We start from the raw sequence: 23,784 nt of genomic DNA on the forward strand, positions 1-23,784 counted from the left end.
CAATCACTCTTGCCTCACCTTTGGAATTGATTTCTTTTGTCCATTTTGGACCAAGGTGGACAGAGATTTGGAATGGTATGATGTTACCAGAATCAGATACGAACACATTATCACTAAGTGCAGATTGACAGCTCTGTTTCAAAATTGAGAGATAGTTTTTATTTGTTAAGGATATGGAGCTAAACAAATACATGGAGTTGAGACACAAACCAACTATTGGAATGGCCTAATTATTTTTCTATGTTGCTGTTTCCAATGCACACTTTGATGAAAGGTGGCTTTCCACTTGTGGCATGGCATTATTAAATCACCTCTGCAGACAAAGTCAGTTTAAACTGTTAACCTATATTGACAAAAGAGATGCCTGACAGATTTCACTCTCCAACTGTTACAAAGCCCAGTTTAGAGGAGAATGTGTTGACTTTTTCTATAAAAAAATAATAAGTCTAATAAGGGAGTCAGAAACTGCCAGCATAGGCATTTAATTGGCTCCTCTGGGTATGATTGTAGGTATTGGAAAGAAAAAATATGTTCTGGTATAGACAATTCTGACCATTTCAAATGATCTCTAATAAAAAGCAAAGTACTAAAAAGAATAGTATTGAAGGTTAAAGATGATTAGAATTCACCTCATCTCTGTGATCTCTCTCTCACTCTGCACATGGCATGTTTTATCCATCATGGAGATTATTGTGGTTCTTTCAAACACACAGGTGTAAAAAATCGATACAGAAATCGAGGACAGCTACCTCATTAAAGCAAATTTCTAACCTGAATGGCTGACAGCAATCTTGTTAGATTCCAGTAAACAATTAAGACCACGTCAAAATACTAATGTTTGAACTTTTAAATCGTAAGTCCCATTTGTTTGAATGTCATCATAGCTTGTGTCTTGTTGCTCCTGTTCAGTGAAACTTCTATAGTACTGTCACGGATTAATCCTCAACTGTGTTTAGGATTCACAGTGCAACTCACGACACCATCAAAGAAAACAGTTCACAGGAAACCTGGGAACAGGAGCAGACCATTCAGCTGCATGAGCCTGTTCAGTGAGAAGAAAGAGGAGAATATAGTAACACACAAACAAAAATCAAAGTGTTGATCCCAGTTTTGATACTTTTCATCACAGCTTAGACTTTAATTACTGCTCTGCGGTCAACGTCAGGTCCATTTTGGAATGGCATAATACCGACTTTTGGGAATTGGTTTGAAAGACCACAGATTTATTGATCACTGATTATCGTTGCATCAGGATAAATCAAATAATTTCACAGCCATTGGGTTAACTTTCAATTGTTTTGTAGGCAGCTGCACATTTGTTCATTGCAAGGTCCAACTGAAAAGATTTTCTTGGTATTAGTGAGAGTCTTTGGCCAGATTTACCTGGAGAACATCATTTAAATGAGCCCGCAGGATGTGGGTCAGGGGCTGGGCCAACAATCACTGTCCATCTGTAATTGCCAGCTCAGCACCAAACACATTGTTGTGGGTCTGGAGTCACACATAGGCCAGACAAGATGACAACAAGTGATTTCCCTTACTAAAGCATGAGTCAACCAGATAGGTTTCAGGAGAATTGATAGTGGTTGCAACCAAGTTAGACTGATGTTTTATCGCTGAAAATGTGTTGCTGGAAAAGCGCAGCAGATCAGGCAGCATCCAAGGAGCAGGAGAGTCGACGTTTCGGGCATGAGCCCTTCTTCAGGAATCGCACCATGCTGAAATATGAGGTCATGTCCCAGAACTAGGATTAAGGAATATCAGCTCCGTGACCTTGAACCTATGCCACCATATCCTATCCTAGAATAGAATTGTTTATCAACGCAGAGTATGAGCAAGGAACTTGGCATAAAGTCCTGTTGGAAAGGCAGCACCTCTGACAATGCATAACTCAGCACTGCTCTGAGATATCAGCATAGATTATGTGTTCACATGCTTTGAATGGGGTTTGAATCCAGAACATTGTGAACTTGAAGCAAGTGCGTCAAAGTCCAAGTTAGTGTTGCTCAATGAATGAACATAATTTAATAGAGTCTGCAAAGGTGGCATGACGCCAGAGGGTTGGGAGAATTGGCAAAGGTACCCACACAAGAGATGTGGCACCAGGAAAACATTCCCTGATTAAGGGCTAAATGTGAGAATCTTGCCTATTGGTGGCAGGACCTCAATTAGCCCCATGACTGAACTACCTGACGTCAATTATCACTGACCTGACTGAAATGTAGTGGTGGCAAAGGAACTTACTGGATCCCACTTAGCTTTCCCATCCTTTGTCTCACAAAAGCAACACAGTGAATCCTGTTGGGTTATCTCATAGGGAGCAGGTACTTCGTTGCCAGGGACTCAGTACCCAATCAAGGAACCTGACATTGGGTAGCATTCTGGGACTGATAGTCTCCCCCTACTCTTTTCTTACATCTCCGAGCTCCAGTGACACTCTGCCTGTGATGCCTGTTCAAGGATCCAATGGTGATCCTGTAGCCGAGCCCCAGTGCATTATGGGCAGCTCTTGAGGGTAAAATTTCTGCCCCAGGAGAGGGCTTCACCCCATGGAAAGCCTGATGGCAGTAAAAGTAAATCTGGTCTCTCACATGGAAGCAATGAGGGAGTTCTCACTGGCTTTCAAAACAGTGGGAGGAGAACCCTAAATCCCACCTTATATTTGTCAAACAAATGCAAGAGAGCTTTATCAGAGTGCTGGTAGACTGCAATAAGTTCAAGAAATTGGCTCATGGCATACCAAGAGCACCAATGATGCACAAAGCTTCGAGGGGGCAACAGAGCTCACATAGACTGATATTCTTTGAACAAAGCATAAAGGCTATTTGGCTCAACTGGACAACATTGCTGTTTATGCTCCACATAACCCTCGCCCCACTATGTAGTGACTAACCCTATCTGCACATTCTCCTATTTCATCTCATTTATGTCTTTCCTAACCTTTATGTTGAGGCATCCATACTGCTTGCCTCAGCTATTTTAAACAATCCCTAAGTCAAGGACATTACTCTTCATTCCTTTATTAGATTTATTAATGATTGTCTCATAATTGTAGTTTTGTGTTTTGGTCTATTTCACAATTAGAAATAGGTTTCTCCATCCTTATCCTATTGGACCCCTTTAAACGTTTGAAGACCTTTATTAAGTTACCAGCACTCCTATTCGTTCCTACAATAAAAACCTTCCTGATACTAACATCTTCTCAGTTCTGGTATAATCCTTGTAAATCTTTTCCTTTTTGTTCTTTCTCCAGTGCCTATAAATCCCTTTCCATGATGTGAAGCCCAGAACTGCACGTACAAGACTTGAAAGCTGTTTGAATTTTCAACAGTAAATGACAGGGAGGGCCACGTTCACCCGAAAGAAGATAGCAGCGTTGGCAGAGAATTATGATTTATTTATTTTGTGAATGGAAGTTCAAGGTGATAGTTTGTTGCTCCCACCATTAAAGTGGTGATTCATCGTCATGGTGGAGCTAGCACAAGGCGCTGAAGTCTCTTGGGATTTCATTCGGTTGCATTTCAATGAAGTTGCACTTTCAATCCTGACTTGTTCTGCTTTCACTCTTTTAATGATCACCTTATTATTCACATCCCTCCTTGGTATTTCATTGGTTCAACACTGTCCTCTCTTCCCATGATCAGTCCTGTCCAGTATGTAATTATGGACAACATCCCTGAGACAGCCAGCTTCACGTGCTCCCAGAGCCTTTTGGCAGAGCCCAATGGTGCCAAAATGGACATTGGGAAGTCCTCCATGGGATCAAGGACCACTCTCGCGAGTGGAAATGCTGTCCCAATGAGCTGCTGCCTCATGAGTTGCAGGCAGCATGTGCAGGAGTGGTGGCTGCCGAAAGGGATGTGCGCATCACAGACCCAGAATCCCTTAAGGATCTCATGCCAAAGGACAGTGAGGGAAACAGAAAGGGATCAGCGGCAAGTGGGTAGCTCTCTGCTCATTATAGAATCCCTGCAGTGCTACTGGCCATCAGGTCTGCAATGACACTCCAAAGAGAAACCCAGCACTCAACGAACCCCCCGCCCCCCCAAACAACATAATCATGCATTCCTCATAAACAATCCACCTAACCATCTTTGGACGGTGGGACACAGACACAGGGAGAATATGCAAACTCCACACATACAGTCACCCAAGGCTGGAATTGAACCTAGGTCCCTGGCACTGTGAGGCTGCAGTGCTAATTACTGAGCCACTGTGCCACCCTAATGCTAAGTCCTTTAATTAGGCCCTCTTTAAATGAGAACCTCTCCTGTTCTCAGGAACCTGGAAATAATTCTGAAAGAAATTGTTTTTTCAGCTCCGAAGTGGCGTCTCTCCTATCTGTCCCTATGAAATCCCAGTGGCAGTGGGAAACTCTCCTTAAGTAGACCATTAAAGTGAGCACTTAAAGACTTCCATTGGTATCAGGATGAGACAACTGCTCATGAACCTTTCCCCTGCCAGACTTAATCAGGGTACAGACAGAAAGGCTCTGCATCACACACCCACCTAATTAAATACCCCCCATCTCCAACTCACATAGGCAGAAGGGCATGATGTTTCACCCATGTTCCCTCTTGCTCACATGAGCTGCTTTCTTTATTGTTTCTTGTCTCTTCCAAGCACAGAGGCAGAAAAGAGATACATTAAAAATTAATGAAGACACAGAGAGAATTGATTAAAAAGCAGTACAGTAACTGAAGTTGAAACTGTAAACCTAAAGATAAGGGTTGATGAAAAAATTGGAAGGGAAGGAAAGTTAAAGCACAGGGATAAACATAAAATAGATACAGGCGAAGGAAAATAAATAAATCAAACAGGAAAGGACAAAATGACTTACAGATAGCCAAAACTGAGAGAAACTTTAAGCAGAAGAGAGAGTTAAATATAGATACAATAACTAAAAAACAAGACAATGAAGTGATTTAGAAAATCTTAGTTGACTGTGTTCTCAATTTGTCCACAATGCAATTTACATTTGTGTATATTAAAGGAAATTATCTTCTAGTTATGTAATTTTATACTATGCCAGTAAACACTCACGGGGTACCATCTCAATATGGAAGATTTCCTTTCAGCACTAAAATAACACGAGTTTTCATCCGCTCGCTGGATTGTTTGACTTTCACAGGCATCCCTCAAATAACTTTCAGTTGAAAAGTCAGTTTATTTTGTTTATTCACACTCTTAAAATCAACTGATTTAACCCAACTGATTCTTCATTCTTTGTTTGATATTATTGTGTTTAAACACGAGAAATTAAAACTAAATGTCAATGTTTCACATTTCAAACATCTTCATTTTTGGATTCACAATCGTTTGGGAGAAGTAGTTTCTCCTCGACTCTGTTTTAAATTTGTTACCCTTTACCTTAACACAATGATCTCTTGTCCTAGAATGCCCCACAAGAGGAAGCATCCGCTCCACATCTATCTTATTCACACCTTTTATCATCTTGAAAGCCTCAATTTGATCTTCGGTAATTGTTCTAAATTCCAGAGAGTGTAGGCCTAAAACATTCAATATCTCTTCATACGACAAACCCCTCATCGTTGGGATCAATCGAATGAACCTCCTCTGAACTGCCTCCAGTGGAATTATATCTTACCTCAAAAAGGGGGACCAAAGCTGTGCACTATACTCTAGGTGTAGTCTCACGACTGTCTTGTACTGGTGCAACAACACTTCCTTACCTTTATATTCTATTCCTTTAACTATAAAGGCCAGCATTCCATTTGCTTTCTTTATTATCTGCTGCTCCTACATGCTAGTTTTCTGTGATTCATCAACGAGGGCACCAAGATCCCTCTGCACCAGAACACCCCAAAGTGTCTCCCCATTAAGATAATAGGTGGCCTTCCCATTTTTTCGACTCACATGCATGACCTCACACTTATCTACGTTCAAGTCCATCTGCCACACTTTGGCCCATTCTCCTACCTATCTATATCCATTTGTATGGTTCTTATTTCTTCATTGCAATTTACCATCTCACCTACCTTTATATCATCCATAAATTTGGCTGTAGAGCCTTCTATCCTGTATCCAAGTTGTTAATGTAGATTGTAAATAACTGGGGCTCAAGGACTGAACCCTGTGGCATCCCACTAGTTGCATCTTGCCATCCAGAAAAAAACAAAATCATTCATCCCAACTCTGCCTTCTGTCCATCAGCTACTCACCTGTCCAGGCTCATAAATTATCCCTAATCCCACATGATCCAGCCGAGTGAATTAACCTTTTGTCCAGCACCTTATTAAATGCCTTCTGGAAGTCCAGATATATGACATCTACATTATTTACTTTGCCTGTTACATCTTCAAAGAACTTGAACAAACCAGTCAAACATGATTTGCATAAAACTGTGCTTACTCTGATGGATAGAGTTTTGACTTTCCAAATATCCTGGTATTGCTTCCTTGATGTTTGATTCTAACACTTTCCCAAAAACAAATGTTAAAATAACTGGACTGTAATTTCCCACATTTTACCTCCCTCCCTTTTTGAATAAGGGTGTGATATTAGACATTTTCCAGTTCACTGGACCCTTTGCCGTGTCCAGGGAATTTTGGAATATTGTAACCAATGGATCTACTATCTCCCCTGCCACCTCTTTAATACCCTACGACATAGGTTATCAGGCCCAGGGGACTTGTCTATTCTCAGTCCTAATAGTTTGTTTAGTACATTTTTCATTGTTGATAATGATTATCTTATCAGTGATAAAGAATTCAACACTAACAGAGTTACATTGCCAACACAAATTTATTCCCCTCACCCAAACACAGTAACATGCTTATCAAGTAATAGTTGGTTCACAAGTTTTTAGATTCATGCAGTTGATGACTTCACCTTGAGAATGTTTAGTTGCTCATCTTTGAACCTTGTTTATAATCCTAAGGATAGTGTATGCTCCATGGACAAGATTTATTATTGGTAAAATAGCTCACAATCTTATCTTGGCTCCTGAAATAGTTGGAATATCTCAAGAAATTATGGTCAGTATCCCCATGTTTTTCTCTGTGTGTGTCTCCTTCTGCAATGTGAATAGCATCTAAGGTACATGCATTTGTATAAAACAAAGAACTTCAGATACTGGAAATCTGAAATAGCTAGAGAAAATCAGCAGGTCTGGCAGCATCTAAGGAGAGAAAGCAGAATTACGGTTTTAGGTTTAGTGATCCTTTTTCAGAAGTTCTGTCTGTCCAAAGATGCTACCAGACCTGTTGAGTTTCTCTAGCAGTTTCCGATTTTGGGTACATATTGGGACTCTGATCAGCATCCACCTCTGACTGACTACAGCAATGTTTCTTTGTTCCCTCTAACCTCTCACAAGCATAGACTCATACACACACATCTTGTACATGCTCAACATCTCACATAAAGCACACTTCCCATAAATATTGGCCACATTTTCCAGAATAACTTACTTAGCCTGATATAGAGTCATAGAGATGTACAGCACTGAAATAGACCCTTCGGTCCAACTTGTCCATGCAGACCAGATATCCCAACCTAATCTAGTCCCAGTCGCCAGTACACGGCCCATATCCCTCCAAACGCTTCCTGTTCATATACCCATCCAGATGCCTATTGAATGTTGCAGTTGTACCAGCGTCCACCACTTCCTCTGGCAGCCCATTCCATATACGTACCACTCTCTGCATACAAAAGTTACCTCTTTTGTATCTTTTATATCTTTCCTCTCTCACCATAAACCTATTTATCTAGTTCTGTACTTCCCCATCCCAGGGAAAAGACTTTGTCTATTTATCCTATCCATGCCCCTCATGATTTTAAAAACCTCTACAAGGCCACCCCTCAGCCTCTGATGCTCCAGGGAAACCAGCCCCAGCTATTCAACCTCTCCCTATAGCTCATGATGATGAAACCTCCATTATCAGAAGATAGACTGTCCTCCAACTCACCACTAAGCTGTGTCGGGAGACTAGTGCTTAATACAGATCATATGTGACAGAACAATTTAGCTAGATGATGCCAAGTAAAATATTTCCCCCAGAAATCAACCTGAACCTTCAGCTACGGATAATTAAAGTCTAAAGCAAGTCCAAAAAGCTTGAATAAACTGACATGTCAATCACGTCTTCCCAAAGATGCAAATCAGCCAAGATCTAATTGAGTGACAGAAAACTCTCAAGGGGTTGAATGGCCTACACATATTCTTCTGTTCATACTTTGTTTCTCTGAGACACTGGGGGATGAAAAGGTGGTGAATCTTTGTACCTTCATGCATAGTGGATCAGTCTATTATACTGCAGGCATACATTCTTCTGATGGGATCGTTAGCTCTTAAGTTAAAAAGAATATGAATTAGTAAGGTGCCTTCAGTTATATGTCCTCAGTGCAAAGGAAAAACAAGACTGAAGCTGTTAAAGTCAAGGTGTGTTGGAAGCAGCAGCATTATAGTGCACATTTGGGGCTTAGAGTATTAAACGTGTCTTACATAATTCAAGTATACTTCAATGCAAACAGTGCCTAAAGAGACAATGATTAGATAAAGGAAGATTCAGTCACTGAAGGCATGGATAGCTAATCAGTCCCAATAGGCAGTGGCCATAAAGATAAACTGTAATTTACCTTCCACCAGCTAGGTATCAGTGAAAGCACCTAAAGGTATAACTCTAATTAGCATTCAGCCATCTCCTATTAAGAGACCTTACTTATTCTCTCTCAAAGAGATCTACCTGAATGTAACAGAGCACTCATTAGAATCAAATCACTGCCAATAACCCCATTGGGGTGAGAATCAAATGTGATAAATACTTCAGTTTAACTGGCCAACATATACAACATAAATTTAACACCAAAACAGGTTGAGAAATTGAAGTTTCTTCTTTCACCAAGTATTTGTACTTGAACTGATTTTCCACAAAGGTGTCCATAGTCATTGCATATGACTTTAATTCTATTGTTTTATAGTAAAAAATGAGGTCTGCAGATGCTGGAGATCACAGCTGCAAATGTGTTGCTGGTCAAAGCACAGCAGGTTAGGCAGCATCTCAGGAATAGAGAATTCGACGTTTCGAGCATAAGCCCTTTCGTTCTGTTTTACTTAAATGCATCATAGTTGCAAGTCAAACTAGTGGATCAAGTAATTTGAGGAGAGGCTTTTATCGAGGAGGGTAATGGTGCAATCAAATAATATCTTTTCTAATCCATTTGTTCAGACATTTATTACACACCTCTGGAGCTGGTAGAACTTGATGCTGGGCCTCCTGGATCAGGGATAGAGAAACTGTCAGTGCACCCTCAACCACAGGCTATAAACTGGTCTTTCTAACAACAGAGGGTCCCAGGCATGCAGGTACATAATTCTTTGAAGTTTGTGTCACATATACACAGAGTGGTTAAAAAGGCATTCAGTACCCTTGCCTTTATTGCTCAGTACTTTGAGTATCGGAGATAGGAAATCATGATGAGGTTCTACACTGGTCAGGCCTCTTCTGGGATACTGTGTCCAGTTCTGGTCACCCTGTTATAGGAAGGATATTGTTAAGCTGGAGAGGGTTCAGAAGAGATTTACCAGGATGTTGCTGGGTTTGGAAGGTTTGAGTTATAAAGAAAGACTGGATAGAGTCATAGAGATTTACAGCACTGAACCAGAACCTTCGGTCCCATGCCAACCAAATCTAGTCCGATTTGCCAATACTTGGCTTGTATCCCTTTAAACCCTTCCTATTCATATACTCATTCTTATGCCTTTTAAATGCTGTAATTGCACCAGCCTCTACCATTTCCCCTGGCAGCTCATTCCATACACGCGCTATCTTCTGCATGAAAGAAGTAGCCCCTTCGGTCTTTTTTATACCATTCCCCTCTCTACCTTAACCTATGTCTGGATAAAAGACCTTGTCTATTTACCCTATCCATGCCCCTCATGATTTCATAAACATCTATAAGATCACCCCTCAGCGTATGACACTCCAGTGACCAGTTTATAGCCTGTGGTTGAGGCTGCACTGAATAGTCCCAGCCTATTCAGCCTCTCCCTAGAACTCAAATCCTCCAACCCTGGCAACATCCTTGTAAATCTTCTCTGGACTCTTTCAATTTCACAGCATCCTTCCTATAGGAAGGAGGCCAGAATTGCACACAATATTCCAAAAGTGGCCTTGCAAATGTCCTGTACAACTGCAACATGACCTCCCAACTCCTGTACTCAATGCTCTGACCAATAAGGGAAAACATGCCAAACGCCTTATTCACTATACTATCTACCTGCGACTCTACTTTCAAGGAGTTTTGAATCGGCACTCTAAGGTCTCTTTGTTCAGCAACACTCCCCAGGACCTTTCCATTAAATGTATAAGTCCTGTACCTTGCATTTATCGAAACTAAACTCCATCTGCCCCTCTCCTTAGCCCATTGGCATATCTGATCAAGACCCCGTTGTACTCTGAGGTAACCTTCTTTGTTGTCTATTACATGTCCAATTTTAGTGTTATCTGCACACTTACTAAAGATTCCTCCTATGTTCACATCCAAATCGTTTGTATAAATGATGAAAATCAGTCGCTGTGGCATACCACTGGTCTCAGGCCCCCAGTCTGAAAAGCAACCCTCCACCATCACCCTGTGTCTTCTACATTTGAGCCAGTTCTGTATCCAAATAGCTAGTTCTTCCTCTATTCCATGAGATTTAACCTTGCTAAACAGTCTCCCATGAGGATAGACTGGGATGTTTTCACTGGAGCACAGGAAGTTGAGAATCATGAGGGGTATAGGCAGAGTTTATGATGTGTCTTTTCCTGAGATTGGGGAATTTCAAGACTAAGGGGCATATGTTTAAGGTAAGAGTAGAGAGATTTGAAACGACATGAGGAAAACTTTATTGCATAAAAGGTGGTTCATATGTGGAATGAATTTTCTGTGGAAGTGGTGGATGCAGGTACAGTTGCCACATTTAAAAAACACTTAGATAAGTACATGAATAGGAGCTGTTTGGAGGGATATGGGTCAGGAGCAGGCGAGTGGGACTAGTTTACTTTGGGATAATATTGGGTATGGACTAGTTAGAGGAAAGGGTCTGTTTCCTTGCTCTATGACTCTATAAAAGGTAGCATGGGATTGTTATAGGCAAATTGTGTTAACTAACTTGGTTGACTTTATTAAGGTAACAGAGATGGATTGTGAGGATTCTATGCTTCATATGATGTATTTGGATTTCCAAGAGGGGTTTGATAATGATGCATGAAGAGGTTTGTTGGCAAAATTAAGGCCTATGGAATAAAATGGATAGTGGCAGTTTGGATATGGTGTTAGCTGGGTGACAGCAAACAAAGCAAACAGGAGAATGCTTTATAGTTGGGTTCCTCATGAGTCAGCATAAGAATTTGTGTCTTTTTTTATTTACATTGTTACAGCTGTAGTAAATATGGACAATTGAATTTTAACTTCCATCAACTGAATGTTATAACTAGACCTGTCATGGGTTAAAATTATATTAAAAAGGTAGGAATATAGACCTTCACAGGCTGCCGTGGTCACCTGGCCATAGACTGGGACGAGCTTTTTGGAACATACTTAGAAGATGTTAAACCGTCATACTAAAATTATTGGTTTTATATAAAGACATCAAAACCAGGCAACTGAGTCAGTTTCAGAAAATTTGTACCTTGTGTTTAATTCAATTCTATGACAATTTTATGTAGTGTCAGATGAAAGACTCTCACACCAATAAGCCAGGTTAGAAAGACCACGGAGCTAGACTCTGAAATACACGTCAAACTATATTTCAACACCTGTTGTTTAGCATGAAAGCAGAAAATATTAATTTATAAGCAAAAGCTGTAAGACTTGCTTGGCAGAATAGTCCAATTTCCAGAATGACATGGGGAATCAGAGAAAGATTGAAAAATCGCGTGAGTTGATAAGTCAGGAACTTCACATTGAGAGCAAGAAATCCCATTTTTCAGTTGAATGACAAGACAAAATTCTCACTACTGAATGATGAGAGGCCTTTGAACATGCAGTGCCACTCATTATCATGCTCAATACTGTCTAATCTCCCCTCACAATTTGGCAAACTCCCAATTCACCACTGGCTGTATAAAAACTAGATGCTGAGAATTCCCAACATGAAAATCTGAGTGGTGATTCAAGTAGACTGCTTGCTCCTCTAGGCTTCCATCTTGGACACCAATCACTAACAATGAGGGCACAGACCGGGGACAGTGGCCACACCCACCCCTTGTCTGCAATCATTGGCATCTGACATGCAGTCTCATTGCATCATCATGGTACATCTCCAATCCCTTCCAATACTGTTCTGCACTTCAATGCTGCACTTTTGAATCAAATGGCACTTTTGATGGGAATATTGCTGGTAGAATACTGTGCACATGAATTGGACCAGGCTCAGGGTTGCTTGCTTACTGTCACAGACTTTAATGACTTTAATGCTCACATCATCCCTGCTTTGCCTTGCCGTTTTGCAAGACTTCAAAGGCTCACAGTACTTCAGTCTTTGCATACTGCTTAGCACAGCTTCTCCTGGTTGTCAGCAGTGCCTTATTTTATTTTATCTTGGTTTCTTTTTCACAATAAACTTCTGTTTTACTGATAAAACCAAATATGCAAAATTGTGTGCTTGCGTTTCTGTGAAAGACCACCTGACTGAAACCAACAAAAATCAAGACAAAATATAATCTCGCAAGCCAGAATTTGGTCTGGCATTTGAATGTTTAGGAATAACATTAGCTGGGATCATCACGCCCTCCTCATCCAGACACAACAGTACAAATGACATAAGACTCGGCTGAAATTTAATTCCAAGAGAATGTGAAATGATGCATTTTGGTAGGAAGTATAAGGTAAGCAATAGAAATAGAATTAGAATTAAAGTTAGGCTTATTGTTATATGTGGCCAAAGTGAGGACTACAGGTGCTGGAGATTAGAGTCGAGTGTGTGATGCTGGAAAAGCACTGCCGGTGTTTCGGCCTGCTCCTCAGATGCTGCCTGACCTGCTGTGCTTTTCCAGCATCACAGTCTCGACTCCTATTATTATATATACACTCACATGAGTACAATGAAAAGTTTACAAGTCACCACTTACTGCATCACCTTAAGCACAAAGGTTAGAAGATACAAAAGCTTAAATACATGTATCAACAAGTTCAAGAACAATGCCTTCTCTGCCTTTATTAGACTTCTGAATGTGTCATTCAAATGTTAAATGTAATACTGGTATCGCTCTTTGTATTCCTTGTCTTCAGCTGTAACTTGTATTCCTCACTCTGCTCTATTACCTTTATGCACTTTGTATGATTTGCCTGTACTGCAGGCAAAACAAAACTTTTCACTGTACCTAGGTACACGTGACAATTATAAATCAAATCAAAATCAAATCAAAACTTAATGTCAACTCCTCCTCAAAGTCTCTGTAATAATGTCTAATCGTATCACTGTAACCTGTAACTGGTTACTAATAATACAATTAACTGTGCTTGGTAACTATAATGGATTCATCAGAAAGTGGTTTTCCTCTCCTGTACTAAAGTGGACAGGCCCTGAAGCTCCCTACCCTTAAAGAGGATGGTATCAGCAACCTACATTAAAAGTAGCAGTTCTCACAGTGTAGTGAGCTGGTATGCTCATATAGTAGTTCCCCCAACTCCAATGTTTTCTTTTTGCCCTGATTTCTCTCTCTCTCTCTCTTTTCTCCCCCTTTCTTTCTTCCATTTTTCTCCTTTTTCCCTTTGCCTTTTTATAGCTTCCACATGTCTCTCTTTCATCAGCTCTCTTGACCTTTTGTGAAGATAAACCTGAAATACCTTAATGCTATTCAAGTTTCAGTCCTGCAGCTCATTCCTAATCCCAGTCTCTTATATAATTAAATCTTCAAGTCAGTGGTACCCGGAATCTAAGGATGAAGAGTAGGGTTAATTGCATTTATATACCACAGGAACATTGTCACACCTCTTCCTATCTATATCACCTCCTTCAACCTTAGAAAATTCTTGGATTCCGGCTCATTGAATATCCTCAATTTTCATTACACCACTATTCGTGCCATTGCTTCAGATCCAAAAGCCTTTCAATACCGGAAATACCTCACTAAAACTTCTAACTCACTCTACAAGTTTAAGATGCTCCTTAAAACCTACCTCTTTGACCAAGATTTTGGTCATCTCCCCTAATGTGGCTCGAAGTCAAATTCTGTGCAATAATGCTCTTGTGAAGCACCTGGGGATAGTTTAAGGTGCTACATAAATGCAGATGATTGTAGGCAGACTGAAATAGATGTTTCATGATGGATATCAATTTATATCTTACACCTGAAAAGAATAAGAGGGTGCTGTAGGTGTATTTAAAATCTAACATAAGAATTTAATGTATGAACATGAAATATAAGCTAAATGCAAATATTTTAATGTAACCTATAGAAGCGCCCCCTACTTCATCTGATATTTTGAAACCTGAGCAGAAATATAATATTTTGGACCTTAACCTTCTGAACACCAGAAGGAAGCATCTGAAAATTAGTCAACACATTTCTGATCTTCCAGCAATGAAATACACAGAAAAGTGCACCTTGAGTTTATTTGGGAAGATCTAAAATCCGAAGAGGGGGCTATGTAAAGGCAAGCTCCTGTTGTTATTACAGGATAGATCCCTTTTGATGAGAATTCAAATTAGATTCCAGGTTCAGAGATCACTGGAATGTCTGGAAAAAAGACTCATAATTTCAGTACTTCGATATCTTATCAAATACATCAGCTTAAAAAACCTCACAAATTTTCAAGAGGTTAAATTTAGTAAGTGTCTGTCTCAAGTCAGTGATGAGAGGGCTGTAATATCCTAGGGAGGCTATTGCATTCAACCAAGTGTATAACAGCTCATTCCTAATCCCACAGTCTCTTATATAATTAAATCTTCAAGTCAGTGGTAACCGGAATCTAAGGATGAAGAGTAGGGTTAATTGGTTCTTATCCATCATTTCAGACACTTTTTCAGTTTTTATATAGATTCAATTTGTTAAAAATTACACATCAAATGCATATTCTCAATTAATTCTCATCAAATTCTTTAGAAAATATATCCAAACATGAGTAATTTAGACAGAATCTGGCAATCAGAAGGCGGTGTTATTAAAAATGCTGTGTTATTTTGTCCTTTCACAGCATTTCATCTTCTGGTCAGGACTGTAGTTCCATGTTGCAGCTAAAACTCTTTGATCTGATTCTAAAAGTCATGATTTATTTCAGTGTGTTTCATGCCAGGATGAGGAACCTTGCAAGGCAATACCATACAATTATCATTGAACAGACAGTCTCTGATATGGCCCCTGAGCAAATCCTTCTTCGCCCATATAGAGATCAAGTTATTGGCCAAAATCCTCTTAAACACAGAGAAATGAGCGATCCACGTTTTAGATGAATGGCGATCCAATTAGGATAAATTGGAATATTCCATGGCAAGAGACCAGGGACTGAGGAGGTAGAAAAGGGTTTATGGGACCAGTGCATATGTTAAAATCTGTTCCATCAGCACGTAAAAAATTAAGAAGGATGATGGAACATTGGGATTTATCTGAAGAGATTGGAATACAAAGCAGAGGAAGTTATGCTTCAGTTGAACAGAAGTTCATTCAGATCCTATCCAGACTATTGTGTTCTGTTTTGGGCAACTTCCTGCCAGGAAGGATCTATTAGTCTTTAAATCAGGGACTGGGATAGAAATCGTGGGCCCTGGTGCTGCTCATAGTCTTTGTCCCCAGCCCACCCCTGAACCAAGAGCAGCAGTACTACTCTCCTAACTCCCCAGAACTTTGGGCCCTTATTATTAGGCCTTGATGTAGCCTCTGTCCCTGGCCAATCCTGGAGTAGAAGAGATTTACCAATGGTAGCAGGGTGGAAATACTTACATTATGAGGACCAATTGCATAAATGATCCTGTACTACTGTAATTTAAAATATAAATGGATCTGAGAAGGGGGACACCCAGAACAAGAGATCATGATGTTCAGATTATAGGCATGTCAATTCATGCTAGAATTTTTTGCATGCAAAAGGTGCCATTCTTATCTGTCTAACCATACTCAGAGAATCACTTGCACCGACTTCTCTTCCTGCTCCTGCAATGATACCTGCAGTGTTTCCTCAAGGAATATCCTTGGTCCGTTTCTATTCCTCATTTGCACACTATCTGTGTGTACAACACATCTATCCTAGGACAAGCCAAATAAAGACAAACATGAGAATTCCTAGAAGCATGGCATTCCAACCGAAACTCTATCAATGAACACATCGATTTAGATCCCATCTACCTCCTTCTGAGAAAAGAACAGGAAATGATATCACAACAAGAAATGACATCACCAACTCAAGGAAATCTAAACACATAAATAGCAAGCAGGATATAACACCAGCACTTCACTGGAGGTTCACAGGTGATGTTACTTAGCATGGTGATGAAACATCTGAAAATGAACCTTCCAGCTCAGTGAGTAATCTTATATCCAGAACCTCAACTGAACTACAAATCTTCTCAAACTTCACTACACACTACCCTTCAGCAATATTAACTGAAAGTGGTTTTCTTGTGTAAGTTGATGATCTCTTCTCCATTATCGCTCTTGACTCCTCCTCTTACCCCCACACCCACCCCTTGCTAAATTACCAAATTGTTTAGCTGGCACCTAGTGCTGAATGAGTAGAAATTTCTTCCAGTTAGATATTTGGATGTCTAAAGTCTTTCTTTTGGTTCCCTCATAAACTCCTTCCCTGATTACATTCTCCATTCATTTCCCTGGCAGGAACCAGGGATGAAACTAGTTACAGAAATGTGGCAAGCCCTTGCCAAGAACAGGCAAGTAGAATCTTTTAAGATCAGGAGACTGTTGTCCAACTGGTTGTGGCTGACCAGGAAACTCTCTCATTCTCAACGCCTGCCATAGGTATGCCAGATGGACTTGCACATTGACAATCAACCTGCTTGCTCGTGTTATGATACACTTCCTGCAGCCATCAGGTGCTGATGTGGATATTGAACACATAGTTTTTGGTCCAGAGGTAGGGATATTATCTCCACAAGACTTCCACTGTACAATCAGTATCTTTCCCCTTTCCCTTCCCCATAATGCTGCAAGTTTTCCATCTAAAGTTTACTAAGTAACTAATGAATTGCCTCGACCACCTCCTGAGGTAGCACATTCCAAATCCTAAAGCTTGCTATTGCAAAGGGTTTCTCCTCACCTGCCCTTTTGGATAAGTTGCCAATGCTTTGTCTCCCTTGGATATCAATCTTCCCACCAGTGAAAATAGTTTCTTCATTTTTATTTCCAAATTCCCTTTGTTTCTGAGTTTCCCATCTTGAACATCTTTAACTGGATAATTTAACTTTGGATAACTTTGCATCTCCAATCCACTGTTACTGATTTACAGGGAACATGAAAGAGTAGGAAAGGTTTGGAGGGATATGGGCCAGGAGCAGGCAGGTGGGATTAGTTTCATTTGGGATTATGGTCAGCATGGACTGGTTGGACCAAAGGGTCTGTTTCCATGCTGTATGACTCTATGAAAGCGTGTTAAAGATCAAACGGTTGCTATGTACTTTGCGTGTTCAACTTGATCTCTCCATCAACTTTTGGCCAGTATATTTATTTGATAACGAGGAATATCCACCAAGCCTGTCACACGTACATGATTAAATTACATTATTATTCTTGCTGGAATTTATAGACATTGTACAGCTGGCTGTGTTTACAAGTCCTGGGATATTTCTGAAGGTAGATGGAGAAACCTTACCTTGATAACAGACTCATCCTCTATCCTTTTATGAGGTACAGTGGTTTCTGTACTGTTGTTACGAGATCGCTGGAAAGCCATTTTTGTGCCTTGACAATCTAGTATCTGTTCAACTATCACCTTTAATGAGAAAAGGAGAAGGAACATATATTTTAACCAGCATTCATCGGGCATAGGCTGTATTCAGCCTAATTTAAGGTCTGCAAGACCACACACAGTTCTGAACATGGGAATCCAGCTTTTAAACTCCAAGTGGCTCCAACCCATTGCTGTTTTGTCTAACACACAAGTTGCCGTGTTTGATTTACATGGACTATGCAGAAATGGAAAGGACTGACCTCTCCAATGAGTGGAGCTTCTCCCAGGAGGAGGCTGATCAAAACTCCAGGCCAGGCCTAGGCCCAGAGAGATAAAACTTTAAAAGCTGGACTTTTTCCTTTTCTTTTGGATAAGGACTTTAAAATCTGAATTTTTTTTTTCTTTTTCTTTTGACTTTGCTTCTTTTGCTTCTCTTCTTGTTATTTTTAAAATTCTGGTTTTGTATTTTCTATTTTAAGATGGCAAAGAGATTGGTGACTTTGTACAGTTTACACTGTAGGCAAAAGTGAGGACTGTAGATACTGGAGATTAGAATCGAGAGTGTGGTGCTGGAAAAGCACAGCCGGTCAGGCAACATCCAAGACGCAGGAGAATCGACGTTTCGGGCAAGGGCCTTCATCAGGACTAATGAAAAGCCTTTGCCCAAAACGTCGATTCTCCTGCTCCTCGGATGCTGCCTGACCTGCTGTGCTTTTCCAGCATCACACTCTCGACACTTTTCACTGTACTCCTGCAAAATCTAATTCCAATTCCATTTCTGGGTGATCTGAGAGGCACAATCAGTGGGGCGTCCATTTTTTGATTCTGAGTCTGGACGAATGCAGTTATGTGCTGGATGAGCTTGAGTCCCTTCTGCTCCCTTTGCATTCCCCTTCCTGCCCTTACCCCCTCGTCTTCCTTCCCCGCCCCACCACCCCCATGCCAAATCAAATTGGTTTCCCCATCATCTTAGATTCAAACATGAGGTCGTGTTTGCAAAGTCGTCAAAGTAACAATCCCACTGCTGCACTTCAATTGCTGTGTTCGTGAGTCGCAATTTTGAAATATAATTGCTCAACTTGGGGATGGAGGTATGCTCTCAAACCAATTAGCAGTGTCCAGCATCTTCAAAAGGTGGGAGCTGCCTGCTTTGCATCTGCAGCAAAGGCAGATGGTAGCCCTGGTGGGGACTGCTGCTGTGTTGCCGAAAAGAACAGGAAGGTCCTTCAAGGATCAATGACATAAATGTTATATAATGGCGTGCATATGGCTGGAACCAAAGTGATGTGCACAATCTGGTGCAACAGACCCAAGAGTTCAGTGGCCATGATTGGGATGTGAGGTTCAGATTGGGGTAAACCCTACGGGATTAATTATACAGTCCCCTCCTTCTTTGGCTGTTTCTTGGCCTAATGTGTAAAGTCCACAAGCTGATTGGTAATCTCAGTAGGTGCAATAAAGCGATCTTAATAGCTCACAATTGACTCTGCATCACTTGTAGACAAGTATTCATTCCAAACACAATGAAGCTTGGATCAGGAGCCTGCTACTGAACAAATACTATGTCAAGTGGGACAACATTGTGTCTCCAATTCTGATGCTGCTGCTAGCTGAGAATCCTGCCCCTTACTCCACCAGTTGAACCATTCAGTGAGATCATTTCTGATCTGTGGGCCCAAATCACTGACTCACCTTTGGCCAATATTCAATAATAACTTCCGACAATAAAAATCTATCAATGTCAGATATAAAACCTGCTGTCAATCTTACATTAAATCCCAGTCTGGAATATCGGAAGGTGAAACCAAGGCACTATCACAGTGGAGGATGTTTGTACAATGGATAAAAGGAAAATGTTTCATAAAACTTTACTACATTCAAGAAAAACAAAGTGATTGTTAATGCCAACACTTGTTTTCATGAATCTGAGGTCCAAATCACACACAAAAGTTTTTAACACCTTTTCGGTATGGCAGTCATTAGTTTTTTTCTGAAGCATTAGCATGCAATTGTGCCAATAAATTGTGACATTATAATAACGTTTCTGTTAAATACTTCATGATATTGTCTTTAATAAATCAATAATGTCCCAGGGAGATTTAACTTCATAGCTCAGCCAATGTTTGGGTTTGTATAGTTCAATACCTTGCATTGCGACTGTATAGTTCACAGACATACCCTACCTGTGTGCTGTATGAACAAACTGTAACAAGACACTTAAAACTTCTTACAATCTGAAAGGGAACAGATAATTCTGACTTAGCAACTAAATTATTTGCTATCACATTAAAACGAATAACAGATAGGATGGTACAGGAATATTACTTAAACAGGATGATCTGAAAATACTTACACTCTTGACATTATTGAGTCCAGTACAAAAAAAGCTTTTACTTCTTCATTCCTTTCTGATAACGAGTTCCCATTAGTACATCATTCTGAAATGCCACACAGCAAAAAGCTACTCGACAAAATAATTTAGTCACCCAACTAGGAAGCTGCCTCTAATCACCTCCCGAGTCGTTCATTTTGGTTCATATTTCTGTTGGAAGTTTCTACTCAACAGCTTACTTTTTATGGAAACCTAATCCTTTCTTGTCCCACAACCTGTTTCACGTTGCGTAGTAACGTCTGATGTGGATCATGTAATGCTTCCACAAGTCTTTGTTAGAGTTTATGCAATGAAACCACCAAAAAAAAACTTGACCCACCCACCAATCATCAGCTCTCACCAAGAACCTTGCCAGAATTCTTGAAGGAAATAAAACAATAGTTATTTTCAGGAAACAACTCATTTCTACTTGCTTTATAGACTGTTGGCATGTTCAGCTAATGAGTTTAATTTATTCATAAGCGACATTGATTGCCTCGGAGGCACTATTCACATTTGATTCATCCTTTTTTTGTTAGTGATTTAAAGGTGCTCTCAGATATGTCTTGTTGACAAACGGTGGTGGTCATAGATGCTCAGTAGTCTCACTAGAGAATAGTGCTTTCTTTAAAACTGTCTCAAATCTCTGATCTGAACTGAATTAGGGACAGATTAGGATTCCCCCTCCTATGTGATGCTGTAGCGACAGCTGTTTATGAAAGGCCAATATATTGCAAACGATGGACATCTCTAAACTGGTTGAAGTATTGCAAATGGGAAAATAATCATAGGTTTACTCAGTGCCACAGTTCATCAGCTGTAAATTCCTGAGAACAATGCCCCTTTAAATCACAATGCTGGTGTGGTCATGGCTTTACTGGTGATCAATGCCAAGGAATAGGTTAAAATATATTTTGGGCCGTGACTGCTCAGCTTAAATTATTATAATAAGCTTTAAAAAGGATGCAATCATTACATTCTTACAGGGATGATTTTAAGAATGTAATTTAATTTTTAAAGGCAGCGTCATTCCATTTTTTAAAAAGTGAGAACTTTTTCTTGAACTCTACAAAGTGGGAACAATAATAGTTGCTTTACTAGTTATATTAATCACTAAACTTCATAAATTGCTCATTGTGCTACCTCATTCCTTTTGATGGTGGGATGAGATAGTTTGCTGTTGAAATGTGATAGTCTGATCAGAAGTTTTATCAAGGATTCTCCATGTACAAATGAAATAAGAATTTGCTGATACGTACTTGTAAAAAACAGAAAGAGAGACAGGTTACTAGGCTGAATCTGGCACTTTTTTTGCTGATCCAAGGTTTTCTTTGGGAGGGGTTTACACCACAAAGCTTTTCTGTTTGTATTTGACCAAAATTGCGGCTTTAATGATCTATCCTGTCTGTGTAGTTACATCTGTCCCCAGTATACCACACACTTTTCCCAGAGCAACTCACCATTCAGCAGATATTCACCGTAAGACCAGCATCCTTTGTGACTGTGCCACCTTTAAAAGCCTCTTGTGACCCCGGATGAACGCTGGTATTCTGAAGGTCCATGCTCATCGACATAAAGAGTCGGGACATATTGGACAAGGAGGAGCTGGAACAGTGATTCTCCTTCAGGGTACCTGGACGGCCTGGTGCATGGGGTGGTCTAAAGGGAAGGAGTCTTCTTCCCAGACAATCGACTGAGGAGGCCATTCCACCAGACCCTGTCAGCCTGCTACCGACGTTGCCTCCCAATTCAGTTCCAACTCTACAGAGCAGAGGAAAAGGCAGAAATGCCGAAGGAGGATTAATGACCTTTGCTCTCAGCCACCATACACTCCGTGTATCTCTGCTCCTGCAACATAGTTCCCACCAAGGTTCTTGCTCTGCCACTCGCACTCTTGCCGGCAAGATCTTCCCTCACTTGCTCTCGCCCAACCCTCTTCCCCCAATTCAATCCTTCCCTTCCAGAATAAAACGGCCTACAACAGGGCAGAACCAGGCTTTATGAGTGGTAAAAGAAATTTCAACTTACTTCTGTCAATGTAGTAGAGCTGAACATCAGCCGGTCCAAGAACTACCAATGTGTACATAAGAAACAGGAGCAGGAGTAGGCCTCAAGCCTCTGTACCCATTCAATACAATCAGGTGGATCTTCAAAGAGGAAAAAAAACAATAAAATCTATGCATGACATGTACTGGTCTGGCTCATGGTGTAGATATCAAAATTGGAGGCAGTTAGATTTATTTCCCAGTATTATAGCTTTTTGTTGGTTTTGCCTCTGAATTCTACTTCAACTTTTCTCCTTTCCCACCCCTTGATTTTCTTAATATCCAGAACACTATTGACCTCTTTGAAAAAATGCTCATCAATTGATCACTCCCATCAACTGAGTTCCTAAAATTTGCAATGCTCTTATTGAAAAGCTTTCTCCTCATTTTAATTCTAAATGGCTGACTCCTTTTCCTGAAACTATGGCCCTCGATTTCGACTCTCCAGTCATAGAGAAATAGCCTCCACACCATCTGCCCAGTAATTCCATCTAAGTTTTAACATGGGCAGAATCTTCCCCTCCCTGGTGTGGCAGAGGTAATGGTGGGTAAAGTCAAATACAGAGACGACGAAACTATCAGATATTTGATGTCAAGAAAGAATTTCCTAATTTTCCCTTCAAGGCTCATATGACCTCTTCAGAACCTTGCCATCAAGTGATGACTACTTTCACGCATTTGCAATTCCTTAAAGGCCCAAGTCATCTTAGTCATATGCCACTTGCAATTCTCCTCACCTTCACTGAGAAACTAATGGTGCACAAGCAGGTATCTGGCAGTTCAGGCTTGAATGCTTGCCCCAGTCATCATTCAACTGCTTCTTCACAGCAACGTCCCCAGGTGTTCCATGGCCACCATCCTCCTGACTCATCATCCAAGTCAGCATCAGCAAATCACCATCCTCACCACATCACCAAGCTTGCTCCTGGTTCCAACCAAACATCACCTCAAACCTTCGACAGATTACTTTGGAGCTGAGAGACACCAATGACCTGCATACCTCTTTTCACAGTCAGTCAATGAGCTCATCCGATACCAGTCCAGGCGGTTTGCCATTCAGTTAAGGCTGTCCTGCCAAGTCAGTTCAGGGATCATTCAGTCCAATCAGTCCTGGGGAGTGGCCAGGGGACTACTCAAGGATCAAATCCATGGCATCTTGGGGAAAGTGGGAAATTCAAGTCTGGGGATAAGTTTCATTGTACTCAGTCACTGCGGGAATGGTGGTAGTGATTGGGGGCAATTGTAATAATAGGATGGACAGAACTGGAAGTTCAAGAATGGGGATGTTCAAGCAGGTTGTAATATCTCTGGCCTCTACACAAAGAGGATGTAGGACCAACATGGGCTCTTTCGGTAGAGTGAGCAAAATAATAGTAACACAAAGGGACTCAGTGGAAATGGAGAGGGGCTGAAACTTCATAAGGTCAAAGGGACAGCACCTCAGAAGGGAATATGAAGAATTGATGACAGTTACATTTTATTTGGCTGAGAACTACTCCCCTTAGGCTTTGAGATGTTTGG

General features: G+C 40.6%; 1 protein-coding gene across 1 annotated transcript in view; it reads right to left on the reverse strand.

The window, feature by feature from the left end:
- The window catches only part of LOC132826925 (serine/threonine-protein kinase 33-like), a 104,398-nt gene extending 83,980 nt beyond the window's left edge, over window positions 1-20,418 (reverse strand). The window contains exons 1-2 of the mRNA XM_060843225.1: window positions 20,201-20,418; window positions 17,770-17,889 (exon numbers count right to left, since the gene is read on the reverse strand). Of these exons, the coding sequence (XP_060699208.1) occupies window positions 17,770-17,850 (81 nt within the window). The 5' untranslated portion in view covers window positions 17,851-17,889; window positions 20,201-20,418. The remainder of the gene's footprint in view (window positions 1-17,769; window positions 17,890-20,200) is intronic.
- Between the last annotated feature and the right edge of the window lie 3,366 nt (window positions 20,419-23,784).

Source organism: Hemiscyllium ocellatum, chromosome 23 (genome assembly GCF_020745735.1).
Source record: "Hemiscyllium ocellatum isolate sHemOce1 chromosome 23, sHemOce1.pat.X.cur, whole genome shotgun sequence".
In the NCBI taxonomy this organism is placed as follows: domain Eukaryota; kingdom Metazoa; phylum Chordata; class Chondrichthyes; order Orectolobiformes; family Hemiscylliidae; genus Hemiscyllium; species Hemiscyllium ocellatum.